Genomic DNA, 19,233 nt, shown 5'->3' on the forward strand with positions numbered 1-19,233 from the left:
CTTCGTTCATGTACGATGTACCTTTTCTTACTCATAGATTATATATTCTCACGAATGAAACTTTCAGAATCCATACTCCAAACCCATAAAACGGAATAAGGAACAAGTTGATTTAAATGTACCCTTATTCTGGTCAAAATATTTTTCACTTTCCAGCATTTTATATCAGTAAAATACAGACAACGATAAGGTGATACACTATAATGTTACCTGTAATATCTTGTTATGCTGCTTTGTTTCAAATTCAGGGCAAATTTTCACCTAAAAATGCTTAAATATTTTGACAGACGTTCTTAGCAAGTTGGTTAATGAAAACAGTCAAAATGGCGTTTGTAGTGACGACCAACAAATTTTGTTGAAATTTTCACTCTTAATCGCTAAAAATGACGCTTCCATTTAATTTCATGCATTCATAACCATAGAAAAGTACAAAAATATGTTTCTGTTATTTTTATACAAATTCACATTGTAGGTATTCTTCATTATTTATTATTTTGTCTTGCATGAACGGAATTAGGCGCTGATTGGAATAAGGGCAAAGCACGGTATATAAGTAAGTATTCTAGTGTCTATTATATTATTGCTAATTTGGTTTCTCTAAAATATTCTAAAATAAACCGTTTATAAATAAACCGTATGATTGACGATACATGAATTACGAAACAGATATGTATGTAGGGGGAAAGACGGCTTTGGCAGGTTTTGTTCTATTATTGGCAGGGGGTTTTTGCCGACCAAACTTTATGAAATTTGGCCACAATATATTGTACGTGGATTTCCCTATTGGACCCGACCGTTCGAAATAGTCGCTCCTTGAACGGTCGTTTAAATCGCCGTTTTCACCTTCACACCCGTCTTCATAGTAAAATCTGTCAAAACTGACAAGTCTGCCATGTGCGTTTTGTGGTTTCCCTCGGACTTCTCTTTCTTTTTCCGATGTTTTGACATCTGTTTTGATAGACAAGGAGAAAAAAACAAGGTAATCTACCAAACATTTATTGAGGTTCGACAACGGTTTTTCGGGAGTGAACAGCCATTAGTGAACGCTCGGAGTGATTATTTTATTTCCCAGTGAAAAATCACAGTTTAATAAATACAAGTTATCGAACTCGTAGAGGAATTCTTTTTCCTTGATTTTTACAATAAAAAACAGTTAAATTTTCGAAAAAAAGTGACAAAAACTTGTAGTTTTTGTTTTCTGAATCCGGACCATCCGCCATTTTGGAATGAGGAGAAAAAAGCATCACCATGGAGACAGATGACGCACATGTTTCTCTCCTAACACCACCACCATTACAAATCCCCTCATCATCAGGAATAACATCGAAAGCAAATGAGCTAGCCATCGAGACACCAGCAAGGGAGCAACAAAACTATTTCTACACCGCAAAAGATGAAGGACCTTTCCGCGTTTACGTGGAACTCATAGACGCAGACCACCTCAAGAGCATCAACAAGATTTCTGTCGGAAGGATGCTCCGAAAAATCTTCGGAATTACAAACCACGTCACGGAAATTAAAAATGCAGGAAAAAGGAAGGTATTGGTTTACCTCAGTAACTTTTTAGCAGCAAACAGACTCGTGCAAAACAGTGTAGTGAGTAGTTATGGTTACAAAGCATACGTGGCAAGACACCTGATTGCTGTAACTGGAGTAATTGCCGGTGTACCTACGGATTTATCCAATGACGACATCAAACAAGATCTCCACAGTCTGGTACCGATTTTGGACGTCTACCGTTTTACCAGATTCGTCAACAACGCAAAAGTGCCGACAACGCGCGTCAGCATAACCTTCAGAGCGAATAAGTTACCGGACCTAGTAAAACTGTACAGCTGCTCCATCAAAGTTGAGCCCTTCTACAGGAAAGCATTTCTGTGTCTCAACTGCTTACGTTATAATCATAAGGCAGTGAATTGCCGCAGCGCTCGGCGTTGCCATGGCTGTGGAGACCGACATGAAATGGAACGCGATTACAATGAATGCACGAAACAACATCGTTGCTTGTACTGCAAGATGAACCATCGGACTACCGACGATACCTGTCCAGAACGTCAGCGCCAGAACAACATAAAGTCTGTTATGGCAAAAAAAGCACTAACATTTTTCGAAGCTAAGGAGCTGTACCCCATAACGACCACGAACAGTTTCAACGCACTCGCGGAGTTCATGGATGAACCGAGACCAGGAGAGAATCAAAACTACGCTTCGCAACTGAAAAAAGACGTCTTCCGAGCACCAAAAGATAATCGTGCTCGAGACACGCGAAGGAAGAAACCGGAAACAACGAAATCGGACTCAGAGGAGGAAGAACGTAAACGAATCAGGAAAACACCATCTGAAGAAGCTACTGGAACAGCCCTGAACAACCCACGAAAAGTAAACGAACAGGAACAATGGAAAAGAAAACTGCAAGAGGCAAAAATACAGCAAACAACAATATCGCACTCAACAGTTAACCATGCCATTCAAGAGGCTCTCCAACGTTACTATAGTGCTATCATCGCAGATAACAATTTGCAAGGGCAGGCGAGAGAAAACTTGATAGAAGTGAGCAAAAAGTTCCTCAGTTTCGACATTATTCACAAAAACTAAAAATCAAGTTCATCGACAAACAACCATGTCTAGACGAAAGAAAGAAGTAAAAATTATGCAGTGCAACGTGCAAAGCGTCTCCAAACACAAAGAGGAACTACAGAGAACATTAACAATCGGGTCGTACACTGCGGCCCTACTCTCCGAAACATGGACCAAAGTAGAAGAGGAAAACACAAAAAAATATGACATCAGTGGATACAACAAAGTACCAACATCAAGACACGACGGGTATGGCGGTGCGGCCATATACTTGCACAAAGACTACGGTTTCCAGAAGATCATCATGCCTTCGACCAGCGACGGAAGTCAATGTGTGGCTATATACGTCCCCCTTCTCAAACTAGTGCTAGCAGCGATTTATTCGGCACCGTCAACGCCTCTTCAGGATTTTCAAAACGACATCAACCTTATATTGACAGAGCTGGCAAAATATCCCAAAGTGATTCTGGGTGGTGATCTCAATTGCCATCATTTGATATGGGGAATATGGGGAAACGATAAAACATCTGCGAAAGGAGCGGCAATATTACAGGAGATCAATGCATCCGACCTGATCCTGCTGAATAACGGAAGCCCCACATATCGACCACTACAACTAAACCAAAAACCAACCGCCATCGACCTGACATTAGCCTCCAGCAATCTGATACTAGAGTGCACGTGGACTGTACTCGAAGAATCAGTTGGAAGCCACCACCTCATAATCCAAATTGGATACAACGTAGAAGTACCGGACAAAAAGAAATTCATCCTGAACAAAAAAGGGATACAAGCGGACCTTGCCAAGATGAATGCTGATTCGGTTAGCGGAATCAAGGACCTCACGAGGGAGGTGGGTGAGATTATTAAGAAAAACAGAATTGTCAACAAATTCAACCCAAAATATTGGTGGAGCGCGGAAGTGGAAACAGCTTGGAAAGACAAACAAGAAGCCTTGTCCAATTTCAATCGTAACAGCACCATGGAAAACCTGGTCAACTTAAAACGATATTCCGCTATTTTCCTCAAACTAAAAAAGCAGTACATCAAAGAAGGCATAAACAAATTCACCGAAGAAGTCGGCCCGGAGACAAGTTCAGCAGAACTGTGGTCAAAAATCCGACGACTTACTGGAAAAAAATCGAACAAACGAAATAACATAATTCAAGATAGCCCAGATCTGGCTAAGGAATTTATAGATCTTCACATCGGACCAAACGACATTTACCAGAACGTAGAAAACAGTTATTTTCCTGCAACCAACTACGACATCATCGATCAACATAAATGGGACGTCATCCTTAGTCGGAAAAGATCGTCGGCCCCAGGAATGGATCGTATCACATACGAAATGCTAAAATCACTGAAACCCCAAGTGACGAAGCTCATTCTAATCGACCTGAACAGCTATTGGAGACGAGGAAGCCTCCCGGAGCACCTAAAGGAAATCAGGATCATCGCAGTACCAAAGCCCGGCAAGGATAGCACAGCATCTGGAAATCGGCCGATATCGATGCTTCCAACCCTGACGAAAACCATCAATAAGGCAGTATTAGATGGACTAAACCAGTACATTGACAGCATGGATCTATTACCGAAACGATCCTTCGGTTTTCGCAATGGACAATCAACGAGCACCTGCTCCACTTAAATCACCAATCTTATCCAAGCAAACAAAAGAAACGGACTCACCACCATTGGAGTGTTCTTAGACCTGAGCAACGCTTTCAATGCCGTCCGCACGGACAAACTAGAACAAATTATGGGTCAGCGAAGGATACCTCAAGAATACATCCGTTGGATATCCAACTTCCTACGTAATCGAACTGCTACAATTAGGTGCGGAGAAGAGGAGATCAAAAGAACAGTAAGCAACGGTTTACCGCAGGGTGACGTACTCTCACCAACACTCTTCAACATATACACGATCGATCTGCATGATACAGAAGATGAAGAAGTCGTAATAGTGCAATATGCGGATGATTTTACAATCATTGTCGCTGGAAGTAACTTGAATAACGCCAAAACAAAGGCGCAGGCGTGCATAAACAAATTTGAGGATAAAGCTAGAGAACTGAATCTGGAAATCAACCCGGACAAATCCAAGTTGATTCTCTTCAAAGCGGTCAACGTAGACCTAAAATTACAAATTGGTTCAAAGACAATCGAAACTGTTAATAGCTATAAACACCTAGGAGTATACCTGGACCGCACCAATAGCTTTGGAACTCACATCCGAGAACTTCGCTACAAAATACAGGACCGTCTCAACATGTTGAAAGTACTTTCAAGAATAAGACATGGAGGACACCCAGAAACCATGGGATTACTGTATAAGGCTTTAATACGCAGTGCCCTCGAGTATGGCTGCACGGTTTACGGCAACGCCTGTAAATCAAACAGGGAAAAATTGCAGATCATCATCAACCAATGCTGGCGGAAATCTACCGGATGCTCAAGAACCACCCCAAGGAACACTTTGGCAGCACTCGCTGGAGAGAGTCCTTTAGATCAACGTCTTGAACAAGCAACCTGCAAAGAAATAGCCAAACATTTCCAGAGTAACAGCGTAGTCGTGAATCAACTTACGGAACTGAGAGGACAAAATATTCCAGAAGAAAAACTCACATTAGTGGAACGAACCTATCTTCAACACCAGCACATTTTTGATGCAATAATTCCGGACATGACAGGACATCACCAACAATCACTCGAAGTACAAACCGCGCTACTAGAGGGGATGGCTGCCAAGAAAAATTGCGATCCGCGAGTGCTCAAACAGGCATTTTTGTATTTAACAAACACTAAATACAAACACAGACCCCACATCTATACAGACGCTTCAAAATATGTGAGGCCTGTGGTGTAGGGGTTTTCTGCATTCCAACGAATCGCAGGATCAGCTTGAAACTGCAGCGAGAAACTTCCATAATGACTGCCGAACTCTACGCTATACTTGTGGCACTTAATCATCTAAACGAAGAACACATCACAGGAGCGGTCCTGTTTACAGACTCTTTATCATCGTGCCAGCTAATTGAAAGTGCACACGAACAGCCAGGTGAGAGACGTAACATAATGATCCAAGAGATAATTGAGAAGGCAACAACACTAAAGGTGACCGTTCAATGGATACCAAGTCACATCTCTATCAAGGGTAATGAGGTGGCTGACGAACTGGCTAAGGCAGGAATCAACTCGAACCTCATCCTGGAAAATGGAATATTTATAAAAGATGCACTAAATATTTTCAACCAAAGGCGAATAAAGAACACCAATGACTGGTATACCACATACGCGGAGGAAAAAGGAAAACACTTCTTCTCCATCTAGCCACATTTTAACGACACACCATGGTACAAAAACAAACCATTGAATAACAAGGAGGTTAGATACATCAATCGTCTGCTGGCGGGAAAAAACTTTGCTTATAACTGGCTAGCAACAATGAAGATTGTCGAAGATCCAGACTGTGAGGTGTGCCTGACCATAGACACAGCCGATCATGTTATTTTGCACTGCAATAAATACGCTATAACCCGCTCGAAGTACAATTTCGACGGTAGATTCTGGACGCTAATTGACCTCTTCAAAACAAATGATATGAACACTTTCCGAGACGTCGTCAACTTTCTAAACGAAGTGAAAAAGGAGTTATAAACAATCCCACGGGTGCTGGAGTTTGTGCCCAATAACGGACGATGCCCGACTGCGAGACATCAACAAAACACGCAAACATCCAAACTCACTGGGCATATGGTCTCTGTCACCGGTCCCATCACAACATAGAATGAAGAAGAACATTTATTGAGTTTGGCAAACCTTGCTGGAAAAGGGAACGTTTAAAATAGGCAAGTGAACCGACCTTCGAATTCATTGGTCAAGTAAATCCACAATACTTTGATATGCAAAGAATGTTTAGGCCAAATTTGAGCATAATCAGTCATAAAAAAAAACCCCTGACAATAATAGAACAAAACCTGCCAAAGCCGTCATTCCCCCTACTGCAAATCCGATTTATGATTTGGGAAATTTAACCCTTTCCCGCCCACGACTTTTTTCAAAGATTTCAATAGGAAGGATTCATCTTTGAGAAAAATGCTAGAACAAAAGTTATTTGGCATAGCCAAAATTAGTGGAAAACGAAAAAAAAAGTTTTTGATTGTAAATCAATAGTTAATTGATTGTTTTCAATAGTTTCACTATTTGTACTCAAAATTGATTATATTTCCAGTCTAATGGATCCATAAAGATGTGTTCAATATTCCTTTTTGTTGTTGAAACAATTCGATGAAGGTTAGAAGATGCAAAATTTGATGGTGCACCACAGACACCATGGGCGGGAGAGGGTTAAAGTTTCAAGAAATTTAACAAAATTTTCATAATATCCTAATGTTTCGGTCATAAGTACGGAAACCATGGCATACAAACTTATAAGTGCTTACCAGAAACCTATTTGATTATGCATAGGTATAGCATTAGTTATGTTGGCAAATAAATACATAAATGATTATAAATAATACACATTTTTCAGGTTTGGTTCAACATTCGGCAATGACAGCAGGAATGCAAAACGGTGCCTGAAGAAATGCTACGAAGAATAAATCTGCTCGATTCTGAAGAAATTAACTTTGATAATAACTATCTAATAAAATTATTTCAGCTATGACTATTTCGGATGAAAGAAAATTCAACTTGGTACAATAAATATTCCTTGAGTGATCCTGAATGCATAGAACCTTATAAACCTTATAGATTCCCATACGCTTGAGCGTAAAATAGCCAATATCTAAATAATAAATAAATTTTCAATACCTACAGCAATACGCCATACGCAACCAATAACCGTTGATTTTTCAATCTCACATTATTCAAGTGTCTCACTTTCCGTCCGCAATGTTGAGCATCTCATCCACCTTGACTATTTTTTCCCGGGGCTTTCCTTTTGTTGCTCCTCGACGACATTCTTCTGCGTCGATCGCTTTCCAGCCCATCCAGCTGACCACCCTTTTTCCACTCGTATCCAATCCGGGTTTGGCTTCCTTTATCCGAATCACATTATTTTTGAAATCTCTACAGATCAAATCCGCCACGCCGAACGAATTGTTCATCGTGGTAAGAATGACTCCCGTGGGACCGGTTGCGAGCCAGCCAGATGCGTACAACCCATTCTCATACTTGTCTTCTATATCGTCGATCGTTTGATCGCTACCGGTGAGCGTTCGCTTCAGCACCCTGCCAGCCACATTTTGAACGCAACCTTTTCGGTCGTCAAAATTCAAACTGGCGTCCATGTTGACTGACTTGTAACCGATACTTCGGCACACAAGATCAGTTGGAATTACTTCTCGTTCATCTGTAGAAACCGCCTGATTGTCGACCAATTTGTTGACGGTGTATTCGATTGCCTCCACATGATTCGTGCCTAAGATTTTAACCGGAGAGCGGAAGAATAGCGGTAGGAATTTATTACCCTCGGTGCAATCCTTATAAGCAGTTTGTTCCGTAAGGCTTTTGATCATCAGCTCTGTGATTCGTTTGCGAGGCCGTGGTAAACTGGGCAGTGCTTCGTCTAGGTCTGAAAAAAAGCACCTAATCAAAAAAAATTCAACCTAAATTTTCTTCTTAGCTTTCATCTTAGTAGAATGATCAATAGTGGACATTCTAGTAGTGGCATTTTGCACTTGCTTCTATCTTCTTCTTCTTATTGGCATTACATCCCCGCACTGGGACAGAGCCGCCTCGCAGCTTAGTGTTCATTTAGCACTTCCACAGTTATTAACTGCGAGGTTTCTAAGCCAGGTTACCATTTTTGCATTCGTATATCATGAGGCTAGCACGATGATACTTTTATGCCCAGGGAAGTCGAGAAAATTTCCAATCCGAAAATTGCCTAGACCGGAACCGGGAATCGAACCCAGCCACCCTTGCTTCTATAAGGTGAAGAAATTCCCAACATTGAATGTACCGTCAAACGGGGTGACATGCAACAGCGGGGTAACTTGCAACACTTGGGTTTTCCACATTTTTTTGTTTTTTTACAACAAAAATATACCCAAACATCGACCTATGTCGTCACGCATCCCTTGTTTACATTGTATTTGTTGTGCCTAGTTGGTATTTAGGGGAAATTAAACTCACTGTTGTTTTTTTTTGTATTATTTTGTGAATCTGTTTTGTTAATTAAAAGTCGAACGTCGAAAATCGTAAGTACGTGTAGCAAATTGAAAATAATTTCACCAAAATCGATCCCCTCTCCAGTTACAGTACTTAATTAGGTATGTAATTCCCCAAAACTATAAAATAATAAAATTGTTTGTTTTGAAATATCAACTTTTTGAAATTTGCCTGCGGGGTGACTTGCAACAGCTGATACACGATAGTTTATTTTCCAAAAACTGCTGATTCAGTTTTTTTTTTTTTTTTCAAACTAGCATTGATTTTATGTTACAAAATTCCTTTATCATGCCACGAAACTACAAGAAACTTGCAGGAAGTCGCATGTATGCTAATTTTTCAAAGAAAACTTTGATGAAGGTGGCGGTAGAAGTTAAAAAACAAACTGTTTACGCTTGGCGGTACGATTTGTCCCTAACAACAATTTTACATGATCCTAATACAGAAAACAGTAAAACTAAGACTAACGGTGGTCAAGCAGTGTTGTATCCCCAAGAAGATCCAACACTTGTGGATGCTTTACTGCTTGCTGCAGCTTCAAAATAATGATCTTAACATAATCGTGGTAATTTGGATGGCGGGGAAAGAAAAGAAAACCGTTTTAAAAACAACTAACCAGGGAATGGTGATGGTGCACACCATTCTTAAACCGACATAAAGCACTTTCAAAACGGAGACTTAAAAATATCAATCGGTCCGTTGAAATCGTAAAAAAAAAATCGGAATGAGGGGAGGGGGGATCCCTCAAGTAAGGCCCCTGCATTGACAGTGTTGAAGAATGACCCAGGATAAAAAATCACTATGATTAAGTTGTTCTAAAACATGTTAGGATTGAATTCGATGAAGTGTTGCAAGTCACCCCGCAGTAGGGGTGGTTTGCAACACCCATCATTTTGATATTAATTCCATATTTTTATTATTGTTATATGTCTGATTATATGTCTTATCACTAATATTAGGACACATTAAAAGTATCATGTACTAGCAGAATGAATAAATCCTTTTAATTCAGAATTATTGAGAGAGAAACTTGAAAAGTGTTGCAAGTCACCCCGTTTAACGGTATTCGCAAAGCTACGGTTAGGACAAGGAAACATAGAGAACCAGAGGTTCAGAGCAACCAGAGGAAAAAAAATCTTAACTGCCTGGGGTGATTGAAATGTATAATTATAATAATAAATATATCATACAAATTAACAAAAATAAAGATGATAGAGTTGAACACCTAGTCTGAGATATGGATGCATGTATTAGATAATTAGGAAATAAAATAAGTTAAAAAGAAAAATACATTTTTGAATAGGTACTGTTAAAAAACCTAAAGCAAAATAAAATAAAATAAAGAGAGACTAAAGAATTAAAATTAATGAAAATAATTAGAACCTGCCCGATTTCGCTCGGGTTTCATTTTCAGTATGTCAATCATTTAGTTGATTGCAGCACTCCAGATCGATTTCAGTTCGAGCTTGACAGCTAACACATGAAACCATTGAATTTATATATAGAGAAGATATACACTATAACAAAAGCAAAACATAAAGTTTCGTGAAAATGAGCTCATGAGAAGTTGAATAGTTTCAGAGTTTATCGGGACGTAGCAGAGATGCATCCTGAACAGAACATGAGCCTTGGTGTTCTAAGTTTTGAACTCTGAACACAGTTCAGTGTGCACTGGGTTGGTACGCAAGCAAAACGATCATGGTAACTAAGATTCCTTAGATTTGGAACTATGCAAAAACATACGAGCATGCTTGATTTCTATCCGTTAGATGCCCACGTGTTCCATTATTAGCCGAAAAATGAGTAGCATGCCGTCGCTTGAGTTTGTTTTCCTAGGATACAAGTTGCTAAGTTAGGTCAGTGCTCTTGAACAGTGTGCAATGTTCAAAACTTTTTGAACACGAACATGCGTTCTCGTGTTCAGATGCATCTCTGGGACGTAGTACATATATGATTGATTTTCCCAATTTAAAATCTAATGAACCTACAACAAACCTTGCAAATCATTGGGTCGCCAAGCTGTGGTACAATTGGGCAGTTTTAGCATTTCTCGTAGTTCCTTGATAGTGAATGCCGCCTGCAGAGGCCCTCGGCGACCCACGAGGAGCACTTTCTTTATGTTGCTTCGTGAAAGTGTCTCCAGCGCATATTCAGTAATGTCAGTGCTCTGTAAATTGAATAAAAAACTATATTTTAAAAATAATTAAAACGTATTTAATATTTTTGGATTCTACCTTTAATAAATCCGGCCCGGATAGCACTATTCGAGCCACATCGACTGCCACATTACCCTGTCCTAGTAACGTCAGTGTGTTGCCACTGAGATCCGGATTTAAATGTTCAAAACCAGGTAAACCGTTGTACCAGGCCACGAATTCCCGAGCTGATAATACGTTTGTTACTGATTCATTTGGAATGTTTAGCTTTCTGTCTTTGTCTGCCCCATATGTCTGTAAAATCAAGAATTCGGTATTTTATTTAATTATTAATCTAAATTTCAGCCGAAGTTATTCAAAATCCTTGCTATTTTGACCATAATATCTTTCATAACAAATCCTCTGCCAATAAATATCAGAATTTCGGTAGAGGTTTGCGCCGCAGTATTGTCTATGCGGGTCATCGCTGGAACGTCGCTGGACCGTCGCGTCGCTCAACCAGCGAGCGCTTTCCAGTTTGGTGCTGTAGCGACGCATTGAATTTGCCTGCGTCGCTGGAGCACTTACTGGAAAGGGTCGCCAGTGACCAGCGACGTTTCAGTCGAGCGACGTAGTTGAGACAAGTTCATATATGTTCTTGATTTTATCTGCATCGACAATACAATCGATGAATGGCTGATAGCCAAATATGTAATGTAGGTACGAATAATGAATAGATTAGATAGAGTGCAATCGTTTTGCGATTAGATTACTTAAACGCTATCGACGCGGCAAGGCGCACTACAATTGTACTGCTCATACCGTCACTCAACCCATACATAAAATGTACCATGATTTGCTATAAATTGCTTCTAGTTTCATGGCTGTACAGATAATAGCATGGATTTGGTGCATGCATCACATTATTTCTGTCAGTAGTGCAGTAGCTAGCAAAATCTCATAAATCATTGAAACAACTATAGTTTACTGCCCATTGTACTTACCAATAAAACAGCATGATACCTATCTCTGAGTTCGTCTAGCGTGAAATCTTTTCCCAAACTTAGGTTTCCCAAAAACCTCAGACGTGGATTCTCCGCAGTTTTCGTAAATGTGTTGATCACATTTTTAACCTCAGGGTGATCTGGTGCCACACCAAATCTATGAAATAAAATCTTATTTAATAATCCAATTCGGCGAAACAGTTCAAATCTTACCTTACAAGTCCAAAGGGAACAGGTAGTCGCTCTAGAATGTCGATTTGGGAATTATCCAAGTGCTTCAAAATATATTGAGCCGCGTAAAATCCAGCGGGGCCCGCGCCGACAATGCATATCCTTTTGGGAGTAGTATCATTTAATGTACTGGCAAATCTCACTCCCTGTCGACTCAGTTGCCATATCTTTGCAAATCCAGCTTTGGTTATCATTCTAGATCAGGTTGATTTTTCTATCATTCACGCTTCCGAGGTAGATTCGACTTCGGTGAGTTAAAAATGTAGATATTGTCGATTGCAAACTTTCGAAGTTTCTTATAGAAAGTAATATTTTTAGTTCTTAAATCTATTATACTTTTCAGCATAGATGGCCTAGATACTAAAACTTCCCTGGTGGCAGGAGGGCTACGAAAATCACTGAAGCCTTTATTTACATTTTTTTATGCTGCCGTAAACTAAACTGTCATGTTGGATTTCATGCAAGTGTTATTTTTTCATGATTATGCGTTACGCATGTAACATAAGGTAGGGTAACCAACTTGATTTGGACCCCGTACAAGCACAGATAAAAATTCCGTTGTTAAAACTACTATTTTGTAGACTTTACGCTCTGTTTTTAAAACCACCATGAAATTTCAGTATATTTTACCACGGTTTCAGAGAAATTCACCACTGTTTCAGTTCATGTGACAACATTCAGTATTGGCCACAGTTGATTTTTACTGCGCGCATGGTTCAAACTAGAGTCCTATAAGAAGAGTACCGCCATGTTCTTCGTTTGACAGGTCTCCTGCTCGTTTGGAACGCGCATTTGTATGGAACTGACAGATGATTCTGTTCCAATTCTGACACTTGACGGCACTGTTATTATAGTCACTGTAGTTCAAACGTGTTTGTTATCTGCTAAAAATCGTCGGTGAATATTCTTAGGCAGTGAACCATTCCAGCGATTCGTTTAACTTTTAGTTAAAATTTGACAGTTCGATGGTACTAATGGATGGTACACTCTAAATAATCCTCATGTCATATCCACCTGAAAAATCACGTAACTGATATTTTTGGAAGAAATGTCGATTGTTACTTGACGTTAGTAACATTCACCTGAAATTCACGTCACAATTACTAAAAAAAATAGGTGAATATAACTGTGTGTGTATGTACACAATTTGAATGAGTTTGTGTTAGTGTTACAGCTTGCGTTACGTGATATTCACGTAAGAAAAAAAATCAAAATGGCGTCGAGTGCGGATTTAATAAATAACCTTCTGACGGATTTGCAATTTCCACGCAATTTACTGCAAAAATTGGACGGTAATTCATGTTTATATTAAGCAAATCAATTATAATATTACTTATTTCAGTTTTAGATTCTGGAATAGGTATACTAAGCCTTATAACTATTTCTGAAGAACAGTTAAGAGATTATTTGCGACTTTTGGATCTGGACGACACTGATTTCGATTCATCATACTACTACGAGCTCTTGCAGTCCTGGAGAGTTCGAAATGTAAGAATATTTGAAAAATTATCGTTTTATGTTTACGTTCAAGTGTGTTTTTTGTTCCCACAGAAGCCAGCTATACAGCGCTTAGTGAGTTGGTGCATATACAAAGATTTTGCAGCGGAACCACCTGCAACCTCGAAGGAAATCATTGACCCACCAGCAGAAGTTTCTTGCCGAGCGCCTTGTCAATCCACAGCGTCGGTAATTCGCACTGACATACTCACAGAAAAACAGATTTTCAGGCCGCAGCGTCCGATACAGCTTTAGTGCCACTGGACATTTCAAGTGGGAACTGTTTTGTGAAATCGACATTACCTGCAGCCGAGGAAGAAGGAATTATTTCGCCATCATCTGGTCAAGCTACTTCTCGACTTAGCCCACCAGCAATCAATCAGATTTCCGTAGGAGGACAATCGCAGCCCTTGTCGTTAATACTATCTGAAAATCGTGCACCGATCGAGAATCTAAGTTCGAACTATTTTGTCATTGGATTAACAGAACCATCGCCAGAAGCTCCCGACTCGACTTGCCAACTCGTCCCGTCAGCGGTTCGTCCTCAAGTATCTGCAGTAGGACAGTCACAGGCACAGCACATAGCACAAGCGCTCTCTGAGAATCGCGCACCGTTCGAGATTCCAAATCCAAACTATGTTGTCCCTGGATTAACAGCAACATTGCGACAGCAACAGCATATTCAACAGAAGCTCCCATCAACAGAAGCTCCCGATAAGAAAACTCCTTGCCAACCACCGAAAGCCACTTGTCAAGTTTCTTACCAACTCGCCCCGTCGGCGATTCACCCTCAAGTATCCGCAGTAGGACAGTCACAGGTACAGCACATAGAGCAAGCGCTCTCTGGGAATCGCGCACCGTTCGAGATTCCAAGCACGAACTATTTTGTCGCTGGATTAACTGTAACATCGCCAGAAGCTTCCGAGCAGGAAATCACTCGCCCACCACCCAAAAACAATGATAAAGTCGCTTGCCAACTCATCTCGTCTGTAATTCGCCCTCAAATATCCACAGAAGGACAGGCACAGCCCTTGTCGCTAGTACTTTCTGGAAATCGCGCAAAAGTCAAAAATTCAAGTCCAACCAATTTTGTCCCTAGGTTAACAGCAACATCACCGAAAGCTTTTGAGCAGGAAAGAACTTGCCAACCACTGAAAGCCACTTGTCAAGTTGCTTGCCAACCCACGATTCGCCCTCAATTATACACAGGACAGTCACAGCACTTGTCGCAAGCACTCTCTGGAAATCGCGAACCGATCGAGATTTCAAGTCCGAACTGTTTTCTCACTGAATTAACAGAAGCATCGCAAAAAGCTCCCGAGCAGGAAACCCTTTCCAACCGCCGAGAGCCACTTGTCAAGTAGCTGGCCAACTCGACTCGTCGGCAATTCGTCATTCAGTACCTCAGCTTGTGTCAGCAATATCAGAAATCCCGGAGAAAGAAACAATTACTTCACAACCAGGAACCTCTAAACAAATTGTTGTATATGCTGTGGAGCAAGGTTCATTGAATACTTCGTCCTGCGCTGAAAGTGATGTCCATGGTGACTTTATCACTAATGTCAGCAATTGTGATCTTGTGGTTCCAGAGTGTTCTCCACAGGTAGCTGCTTGTAGCACAAATAGGATTTCGGCAGAAGCATTTTCGGATCGCAGTGGTTCTAACTCGTTCAACTGTACAGTTCTTCTAGAAATACTTAATCGGTCTGAAGAAGGTAAGGACATCAATGCAAAAGCCCAGAATGGTGAGCTATCCGAAGCAAAGCAACTGCAACTTGCAGGAATAGTTGCCAAATATCACCTGACCCACCGAGACAGACTAAGCGCCGAAGATTTGAAAACCTACAGTCTTGCGATTTGCACTTTGTTTAAATCTGAGCGGCCGGTAAATATTTTAAACTAAAAAAAATTATAATTTCTAGCGCTTCCAGTAGCTATCAAATTTTGACATTTCATATTTAAAATATTCCATATCTTTTTTTATCTTTTATTAAAGGAGAACTACTATATTGCCAGAGGAGGTGATAGAAAAAATCATGGTGGAAAAATTGCAAACAAGGTCAGCAATTTAAAAAAGAAAAAACGTAAGACGGAGGAACTAGAAGTACAACACGCCAAATGCCTCAAGCGAAGTACACAGTCATGTGAAAAAGTAAGTCATCTAGATGAAGCAAGCATCCAAGCTTATGAATGGCTCATACTCAATCAACAACCCTGGACAACCGTAATCGATAAGTGGCCTTTAAGCATACCGAAACGAAAGCCCTACCACAGAGAAACAGACGTCTCACTCAACACATGTTCCATCGTTCACCTTTTTAACGGTGGATTCAAATTTTTGTAGGTGGTCAATCGGCCACCGATGGCGCTTCCATCGGATTTGCTTGTGGTTGACGTTTGCACACTACCGCCATCTGGTTGCCGTTTGACCACACACACTGCATTTAGCACTGGGCGATAATGCTTCCGTGACGATGATTTTGATTGCATTTTGTTCTAAGTGAGACGTCTGTTTCTCTGTGGCCCTACTTACAAGCAAACTCAACCGCGAGTAGGATTTTTACGGTTTTTCCTCACTACAAAAATCAATACGGTTATCAGTTGGTGAGTTGAATTCTCATATCACTACGTTCATTGTGTACTCATATATTTTTATTTACTTGTATTTAAATACAGATCGATACTGACTACAAGCATCTATTCGGTGGAGGATCGAATGAAATCCTGAAACTTGAAGCGTTGCAACCAGGTGTCACAGCGTTCATTGCGAGGAAAGCTCTTGATCCATCTAAGGAGCAAATTCTCAAATTGCTTACCAACAACGACACACCCGAAGGTAAATAATGTTTCTCATATATTGTTGATTGTATATATAATTTGTTATGCTCGTTCTTTTTCAGATACAAAGCTTTGTGCTTTACTCTTGGGGCTCAGTACTGTGTTGCCACCTATTACGGCCGGAACACATTTCAAGCCCACAATCTGTGTTTCACAAGAAGACACGCTCATATTTGCTGAATCGGAGATTGATGCTTCTGACAAGATACAAGATACCTATCTAAGTTGCACTAATCGGAAGTTGCCTCTGGTCCCCAAATTGGTAGTTCTGGGAAAAGATGTGAACGACATTAGAGGACGTTTTTTGTGTACTTCGAGGATTTCCACTACGAATTACTAACAGCGGCTCGTGCAATCGATGTTATAATAAAAGCATCCGCTGTGTTTGGCCTACCTTTCTCTAAAATTTCAAAATTGGTTTGGCACTTTATCAGCAGCGAAATCTATGGCATTGCCGAACGAGAATCATATGCAAGCATCAACAAACTAAAAACTTACCTGCGATCAACTTCTGACACCGAACAGCAATAATGATTGGTTGTATGATTACATCATGTACTTCTAGATTCCAAGAGGCAGAAGTATATTTCCAGCATTTGAAAGACTACCACCAAGTGCCTGTAATGTATCGATACCATTGCACTGTGCTGTCCTGCCGACAGATATTTACAAACTACCATTCATTCAAAAACATATCAAAGGACATGGAGCAAAGAATCAGTTAAATCTACCGTCAGTATCACCAACTCCGCCAGTCAGAGATAGAAAAAGAGATGTTGATCCGGTCGTACTCGTCGATGTATCACCACACAAAAAAAAGTTATAATGGACGAGGAAAACCATCAGGCTGAATGTAGCAATCTACTAATAACTCAAAATGATACCATGTTGTCATCTGCTGTACAATTCACACTTGGGCTACATATGAAAAGTAACGTGAATCGTAAAGATGTACATAGTATTCAACAAGACGTAACTCAACTGTTACATGGTATAGCTCACGATTTGGAAGCTCTGAATGTTGTTCACCAAAACCCACAAGATGAGTTTAATTTTAAAAATACTTAGATAAGATAAAAATATGTTTGATCCTATTGATACTGATTATAAATTATTTGAATATTTAAAGAAAAATAACAAACTTGAAATGCCTCAGATAGTTACTATAGAAAATAACGATAGAGTTAGCTCAGAACAGATGAACTACAGTGACACAAATGAAGAGAAAAAAAACTTTCTTGTTATCATGCCAATAAGATATCAACTAAAATGTTTTCTTGAAAGTAATGACGCTCTGAAGCTAGTATTAACAAATGCAGAGAAAATGGAATCAAGCACACTCTTGAAAAACTATGTTAATGCGAAAAACTGGGAACAAGTGAAGGCAAAATATGAAAGTGACATAATTGTTCCAATTGCACTATATGCTGACGAATTTGAGATTAACGATGCTCAGGGATCGCATAGCAATAGGCATAGCGTTTGTGGAATTTATTACAATCTTTTAACATTGCCAAATGAATTTTCCTCCAAACTGAAAAACATATTTGTGGCTGGGATGTTAAAAAAGCAAGACATAAAAAATCAGGATATTAATAAGCTAATTTCTCCATTAATTGACGTATTCAGAGATCTAGAAGAAACCGGTGTTGAATTCTGTATCGATGGTGAAAACAAGACTGTTAGATTCGTTTTAAGTTTACTGACAGGAGACAATTTGGGCATGCATACTATGCTATCATTCGCAAGTGGGTTCAATGCCACATTTTATTGTAGAATTTGTAGAAGGCCCAAGGAACTTTTGAAAAAAGACACTATTGAGCATACTGATTGTCTTAGACGGAAATCAGACTATGAATATGATGTTCAAACAAATTCACTAAGCGAAACAGGAGTTGTCGGAAATTCAGTGTTTAATTCTTTACCGTCGTTCCATGTCACAAAGAACATAAGTGTCGACCCGATGCATGACCTTTTAGCTCAGGTGTATGCAAGTACAGGTTCACAAACATTTTGAACCATTGTATTTATACGAAAAAATATTTTACTTTGAAGCAGTTGAACGAAGCTCTTAGAGAAATTAGCAAAACAAGCATAAACGACGAGCTTAGACGCATGGCTGATATATCAGAAAAATATATAACGCTCTTTTAGTGGAATGTATTCAACCGTCTAAGACGAATTAAGTACACAGGATTTTATTTTTACACGATTTTTTTTCGCTCGTATTTTTGATCGTGTGACTTCAATTTGCCACCAATCTCTTCGCAACATGTTTCAAAAAATCCAGAATAAATCAAAGAAAAATCACATGACAATTAATATACGTTAAACATTTAGGATGAGTGGAAAATTGAGAAAATGTAAATCGTGTAAAAACAAAATCCAGTGTACTCTCCATTTAATTCCACTAGTTAATTTTCGTTATCTTTGCAGATACGTATTTCGACCACAACTGTGTGGTCGTCTTCAGTGTCTCGTACTCGACTCGACTCGAGTCGAGTCGAGTACAAGACACTGAAGACGACCACACAGTTGTGGTCGAAATACGTATCTGCAAAGATAACGGAAATTAACTAGTGGAATTAAATGGACAGTACTTAATTCGTCTTAGACGGTTTGATATATCAGATTATTTCAATAGTCGCGTAAAACAGAAATCTGTAATTCTCAAAATGACGTCAAGTGAAATGCTCAATTTTACACATTACTTTTCATTAATCGTAGCCAAGTTTGTTCCCAGCGATGATTTAGTTTGGAAGTTTTGCACTATA

The 19,233-nt window shown here is 39.7% G+C and overlaps 3 protein-coding genes and 1 long non-coding RNA gene across 4 annotated transcripts in view; 3 read left to right on the plus strand and 1 right to left on the minus strand.

The window, feature by feature from the left end:
- LOC134209570 (CIMIP2 protein GA14893-like) overlaps positions 1–7,410 on the plus strand; it is a 23,693-nt gene extending 16,283 nt beyond the window's left edge. The window contains exon 6 of the mRNA XM_062685566.1: positions 7,112–7,410. Within this exon, the coding sequence (XP_062541550.1) occupies positions 7,112–7,181 (70 nt within the window). The 3' untranslated portion in view covers positions 7,182–7,410. The remainder of the gene's footprint in view (positions 1–7,111) is intronic.
- The window catches only part of LOC134214641 (uncharacterized), a 205,824-nt gene that overhangs the window by 77,351 nt on the left and 109,240 nt on the right, over positions 1–19,233 (plus strand). The gene's annotated exons all lie outside the window — the stretch shown is intronic.
- On the minus strand, positions 7,277–12,545 carry LOC134209568 (NADPH:adrenodoxin oxidoreductase, mitochondrial-like). The gene is made up of 5 exons (XM_062685564.1): positions 12,107–12,545; positions 11,894–12,050; positions 10,989–11,204; positions 10,750–10,921; positions 7,277–8,155 (listed from the first exon to the last, which is right to left on the minus strand). The coding sequence occupies exons 1-5, from the start codon at positions 12,316–12,318 to the stop codon at positions 7,458–7,460; spliced, it is 1,455 nt and encodes a 484-aa protein (XP_062541548.1). The 5' UTR covers positions 12,319–12,545; the 3' UTR covers positions 7,277–7,457.
- LOC134214633 (uncharacterized) lies at positions 13,118–13,762 on the plus strand. The gene is made up of 3 exons (XR_009979860.1): positions 13,118–13,416; positions 13,467–13,612; positions 13,676–13,762. It is a non-coding gene; the product is annotated as an uncharacterized LOC134214633 (long non-coding RNA).

This window comes from Armigeres subalbatus, chromosome 2, assembly GCF_024139115.2.
Source record: "Armigeres subalbatus isolate Guangzhou_Male chromosome 2, GZ_Asu_2, whole genome shotgun sequence".
In the NCBI taxonomy this organism is placed as follows: Eukaryota; Metazoa; Arthropoda; class Insecta; order Diptera; family Culicidae; genus Armigeres; species Armigeres subalbatus.

Excerpts from the sequence above, each read along its gene's own strand:
- LOC134209568 (XM_062685564.1), bottom strand. The coding sequence starts at position 12,318 with ATGATAACCAAAGCTGGATTTGCAAAGATATGGCAACTGAGTCGACAG. Across the intron at positions 11,205-11,893 it reads GGTATCATGCTGTTTTATTG|ACATATGGGGCAGACAAAGA; the intron begins GTAAGTACAATG and ends TTGATTTTACAG. Across the intron at positions 10,922-10,988 it reads CCGGGCCGGATTTATTAAAG|AGCACTGACATTACTGAATA; the intron begins GTAGAATCCAAA and ends TTCAATTTACAG.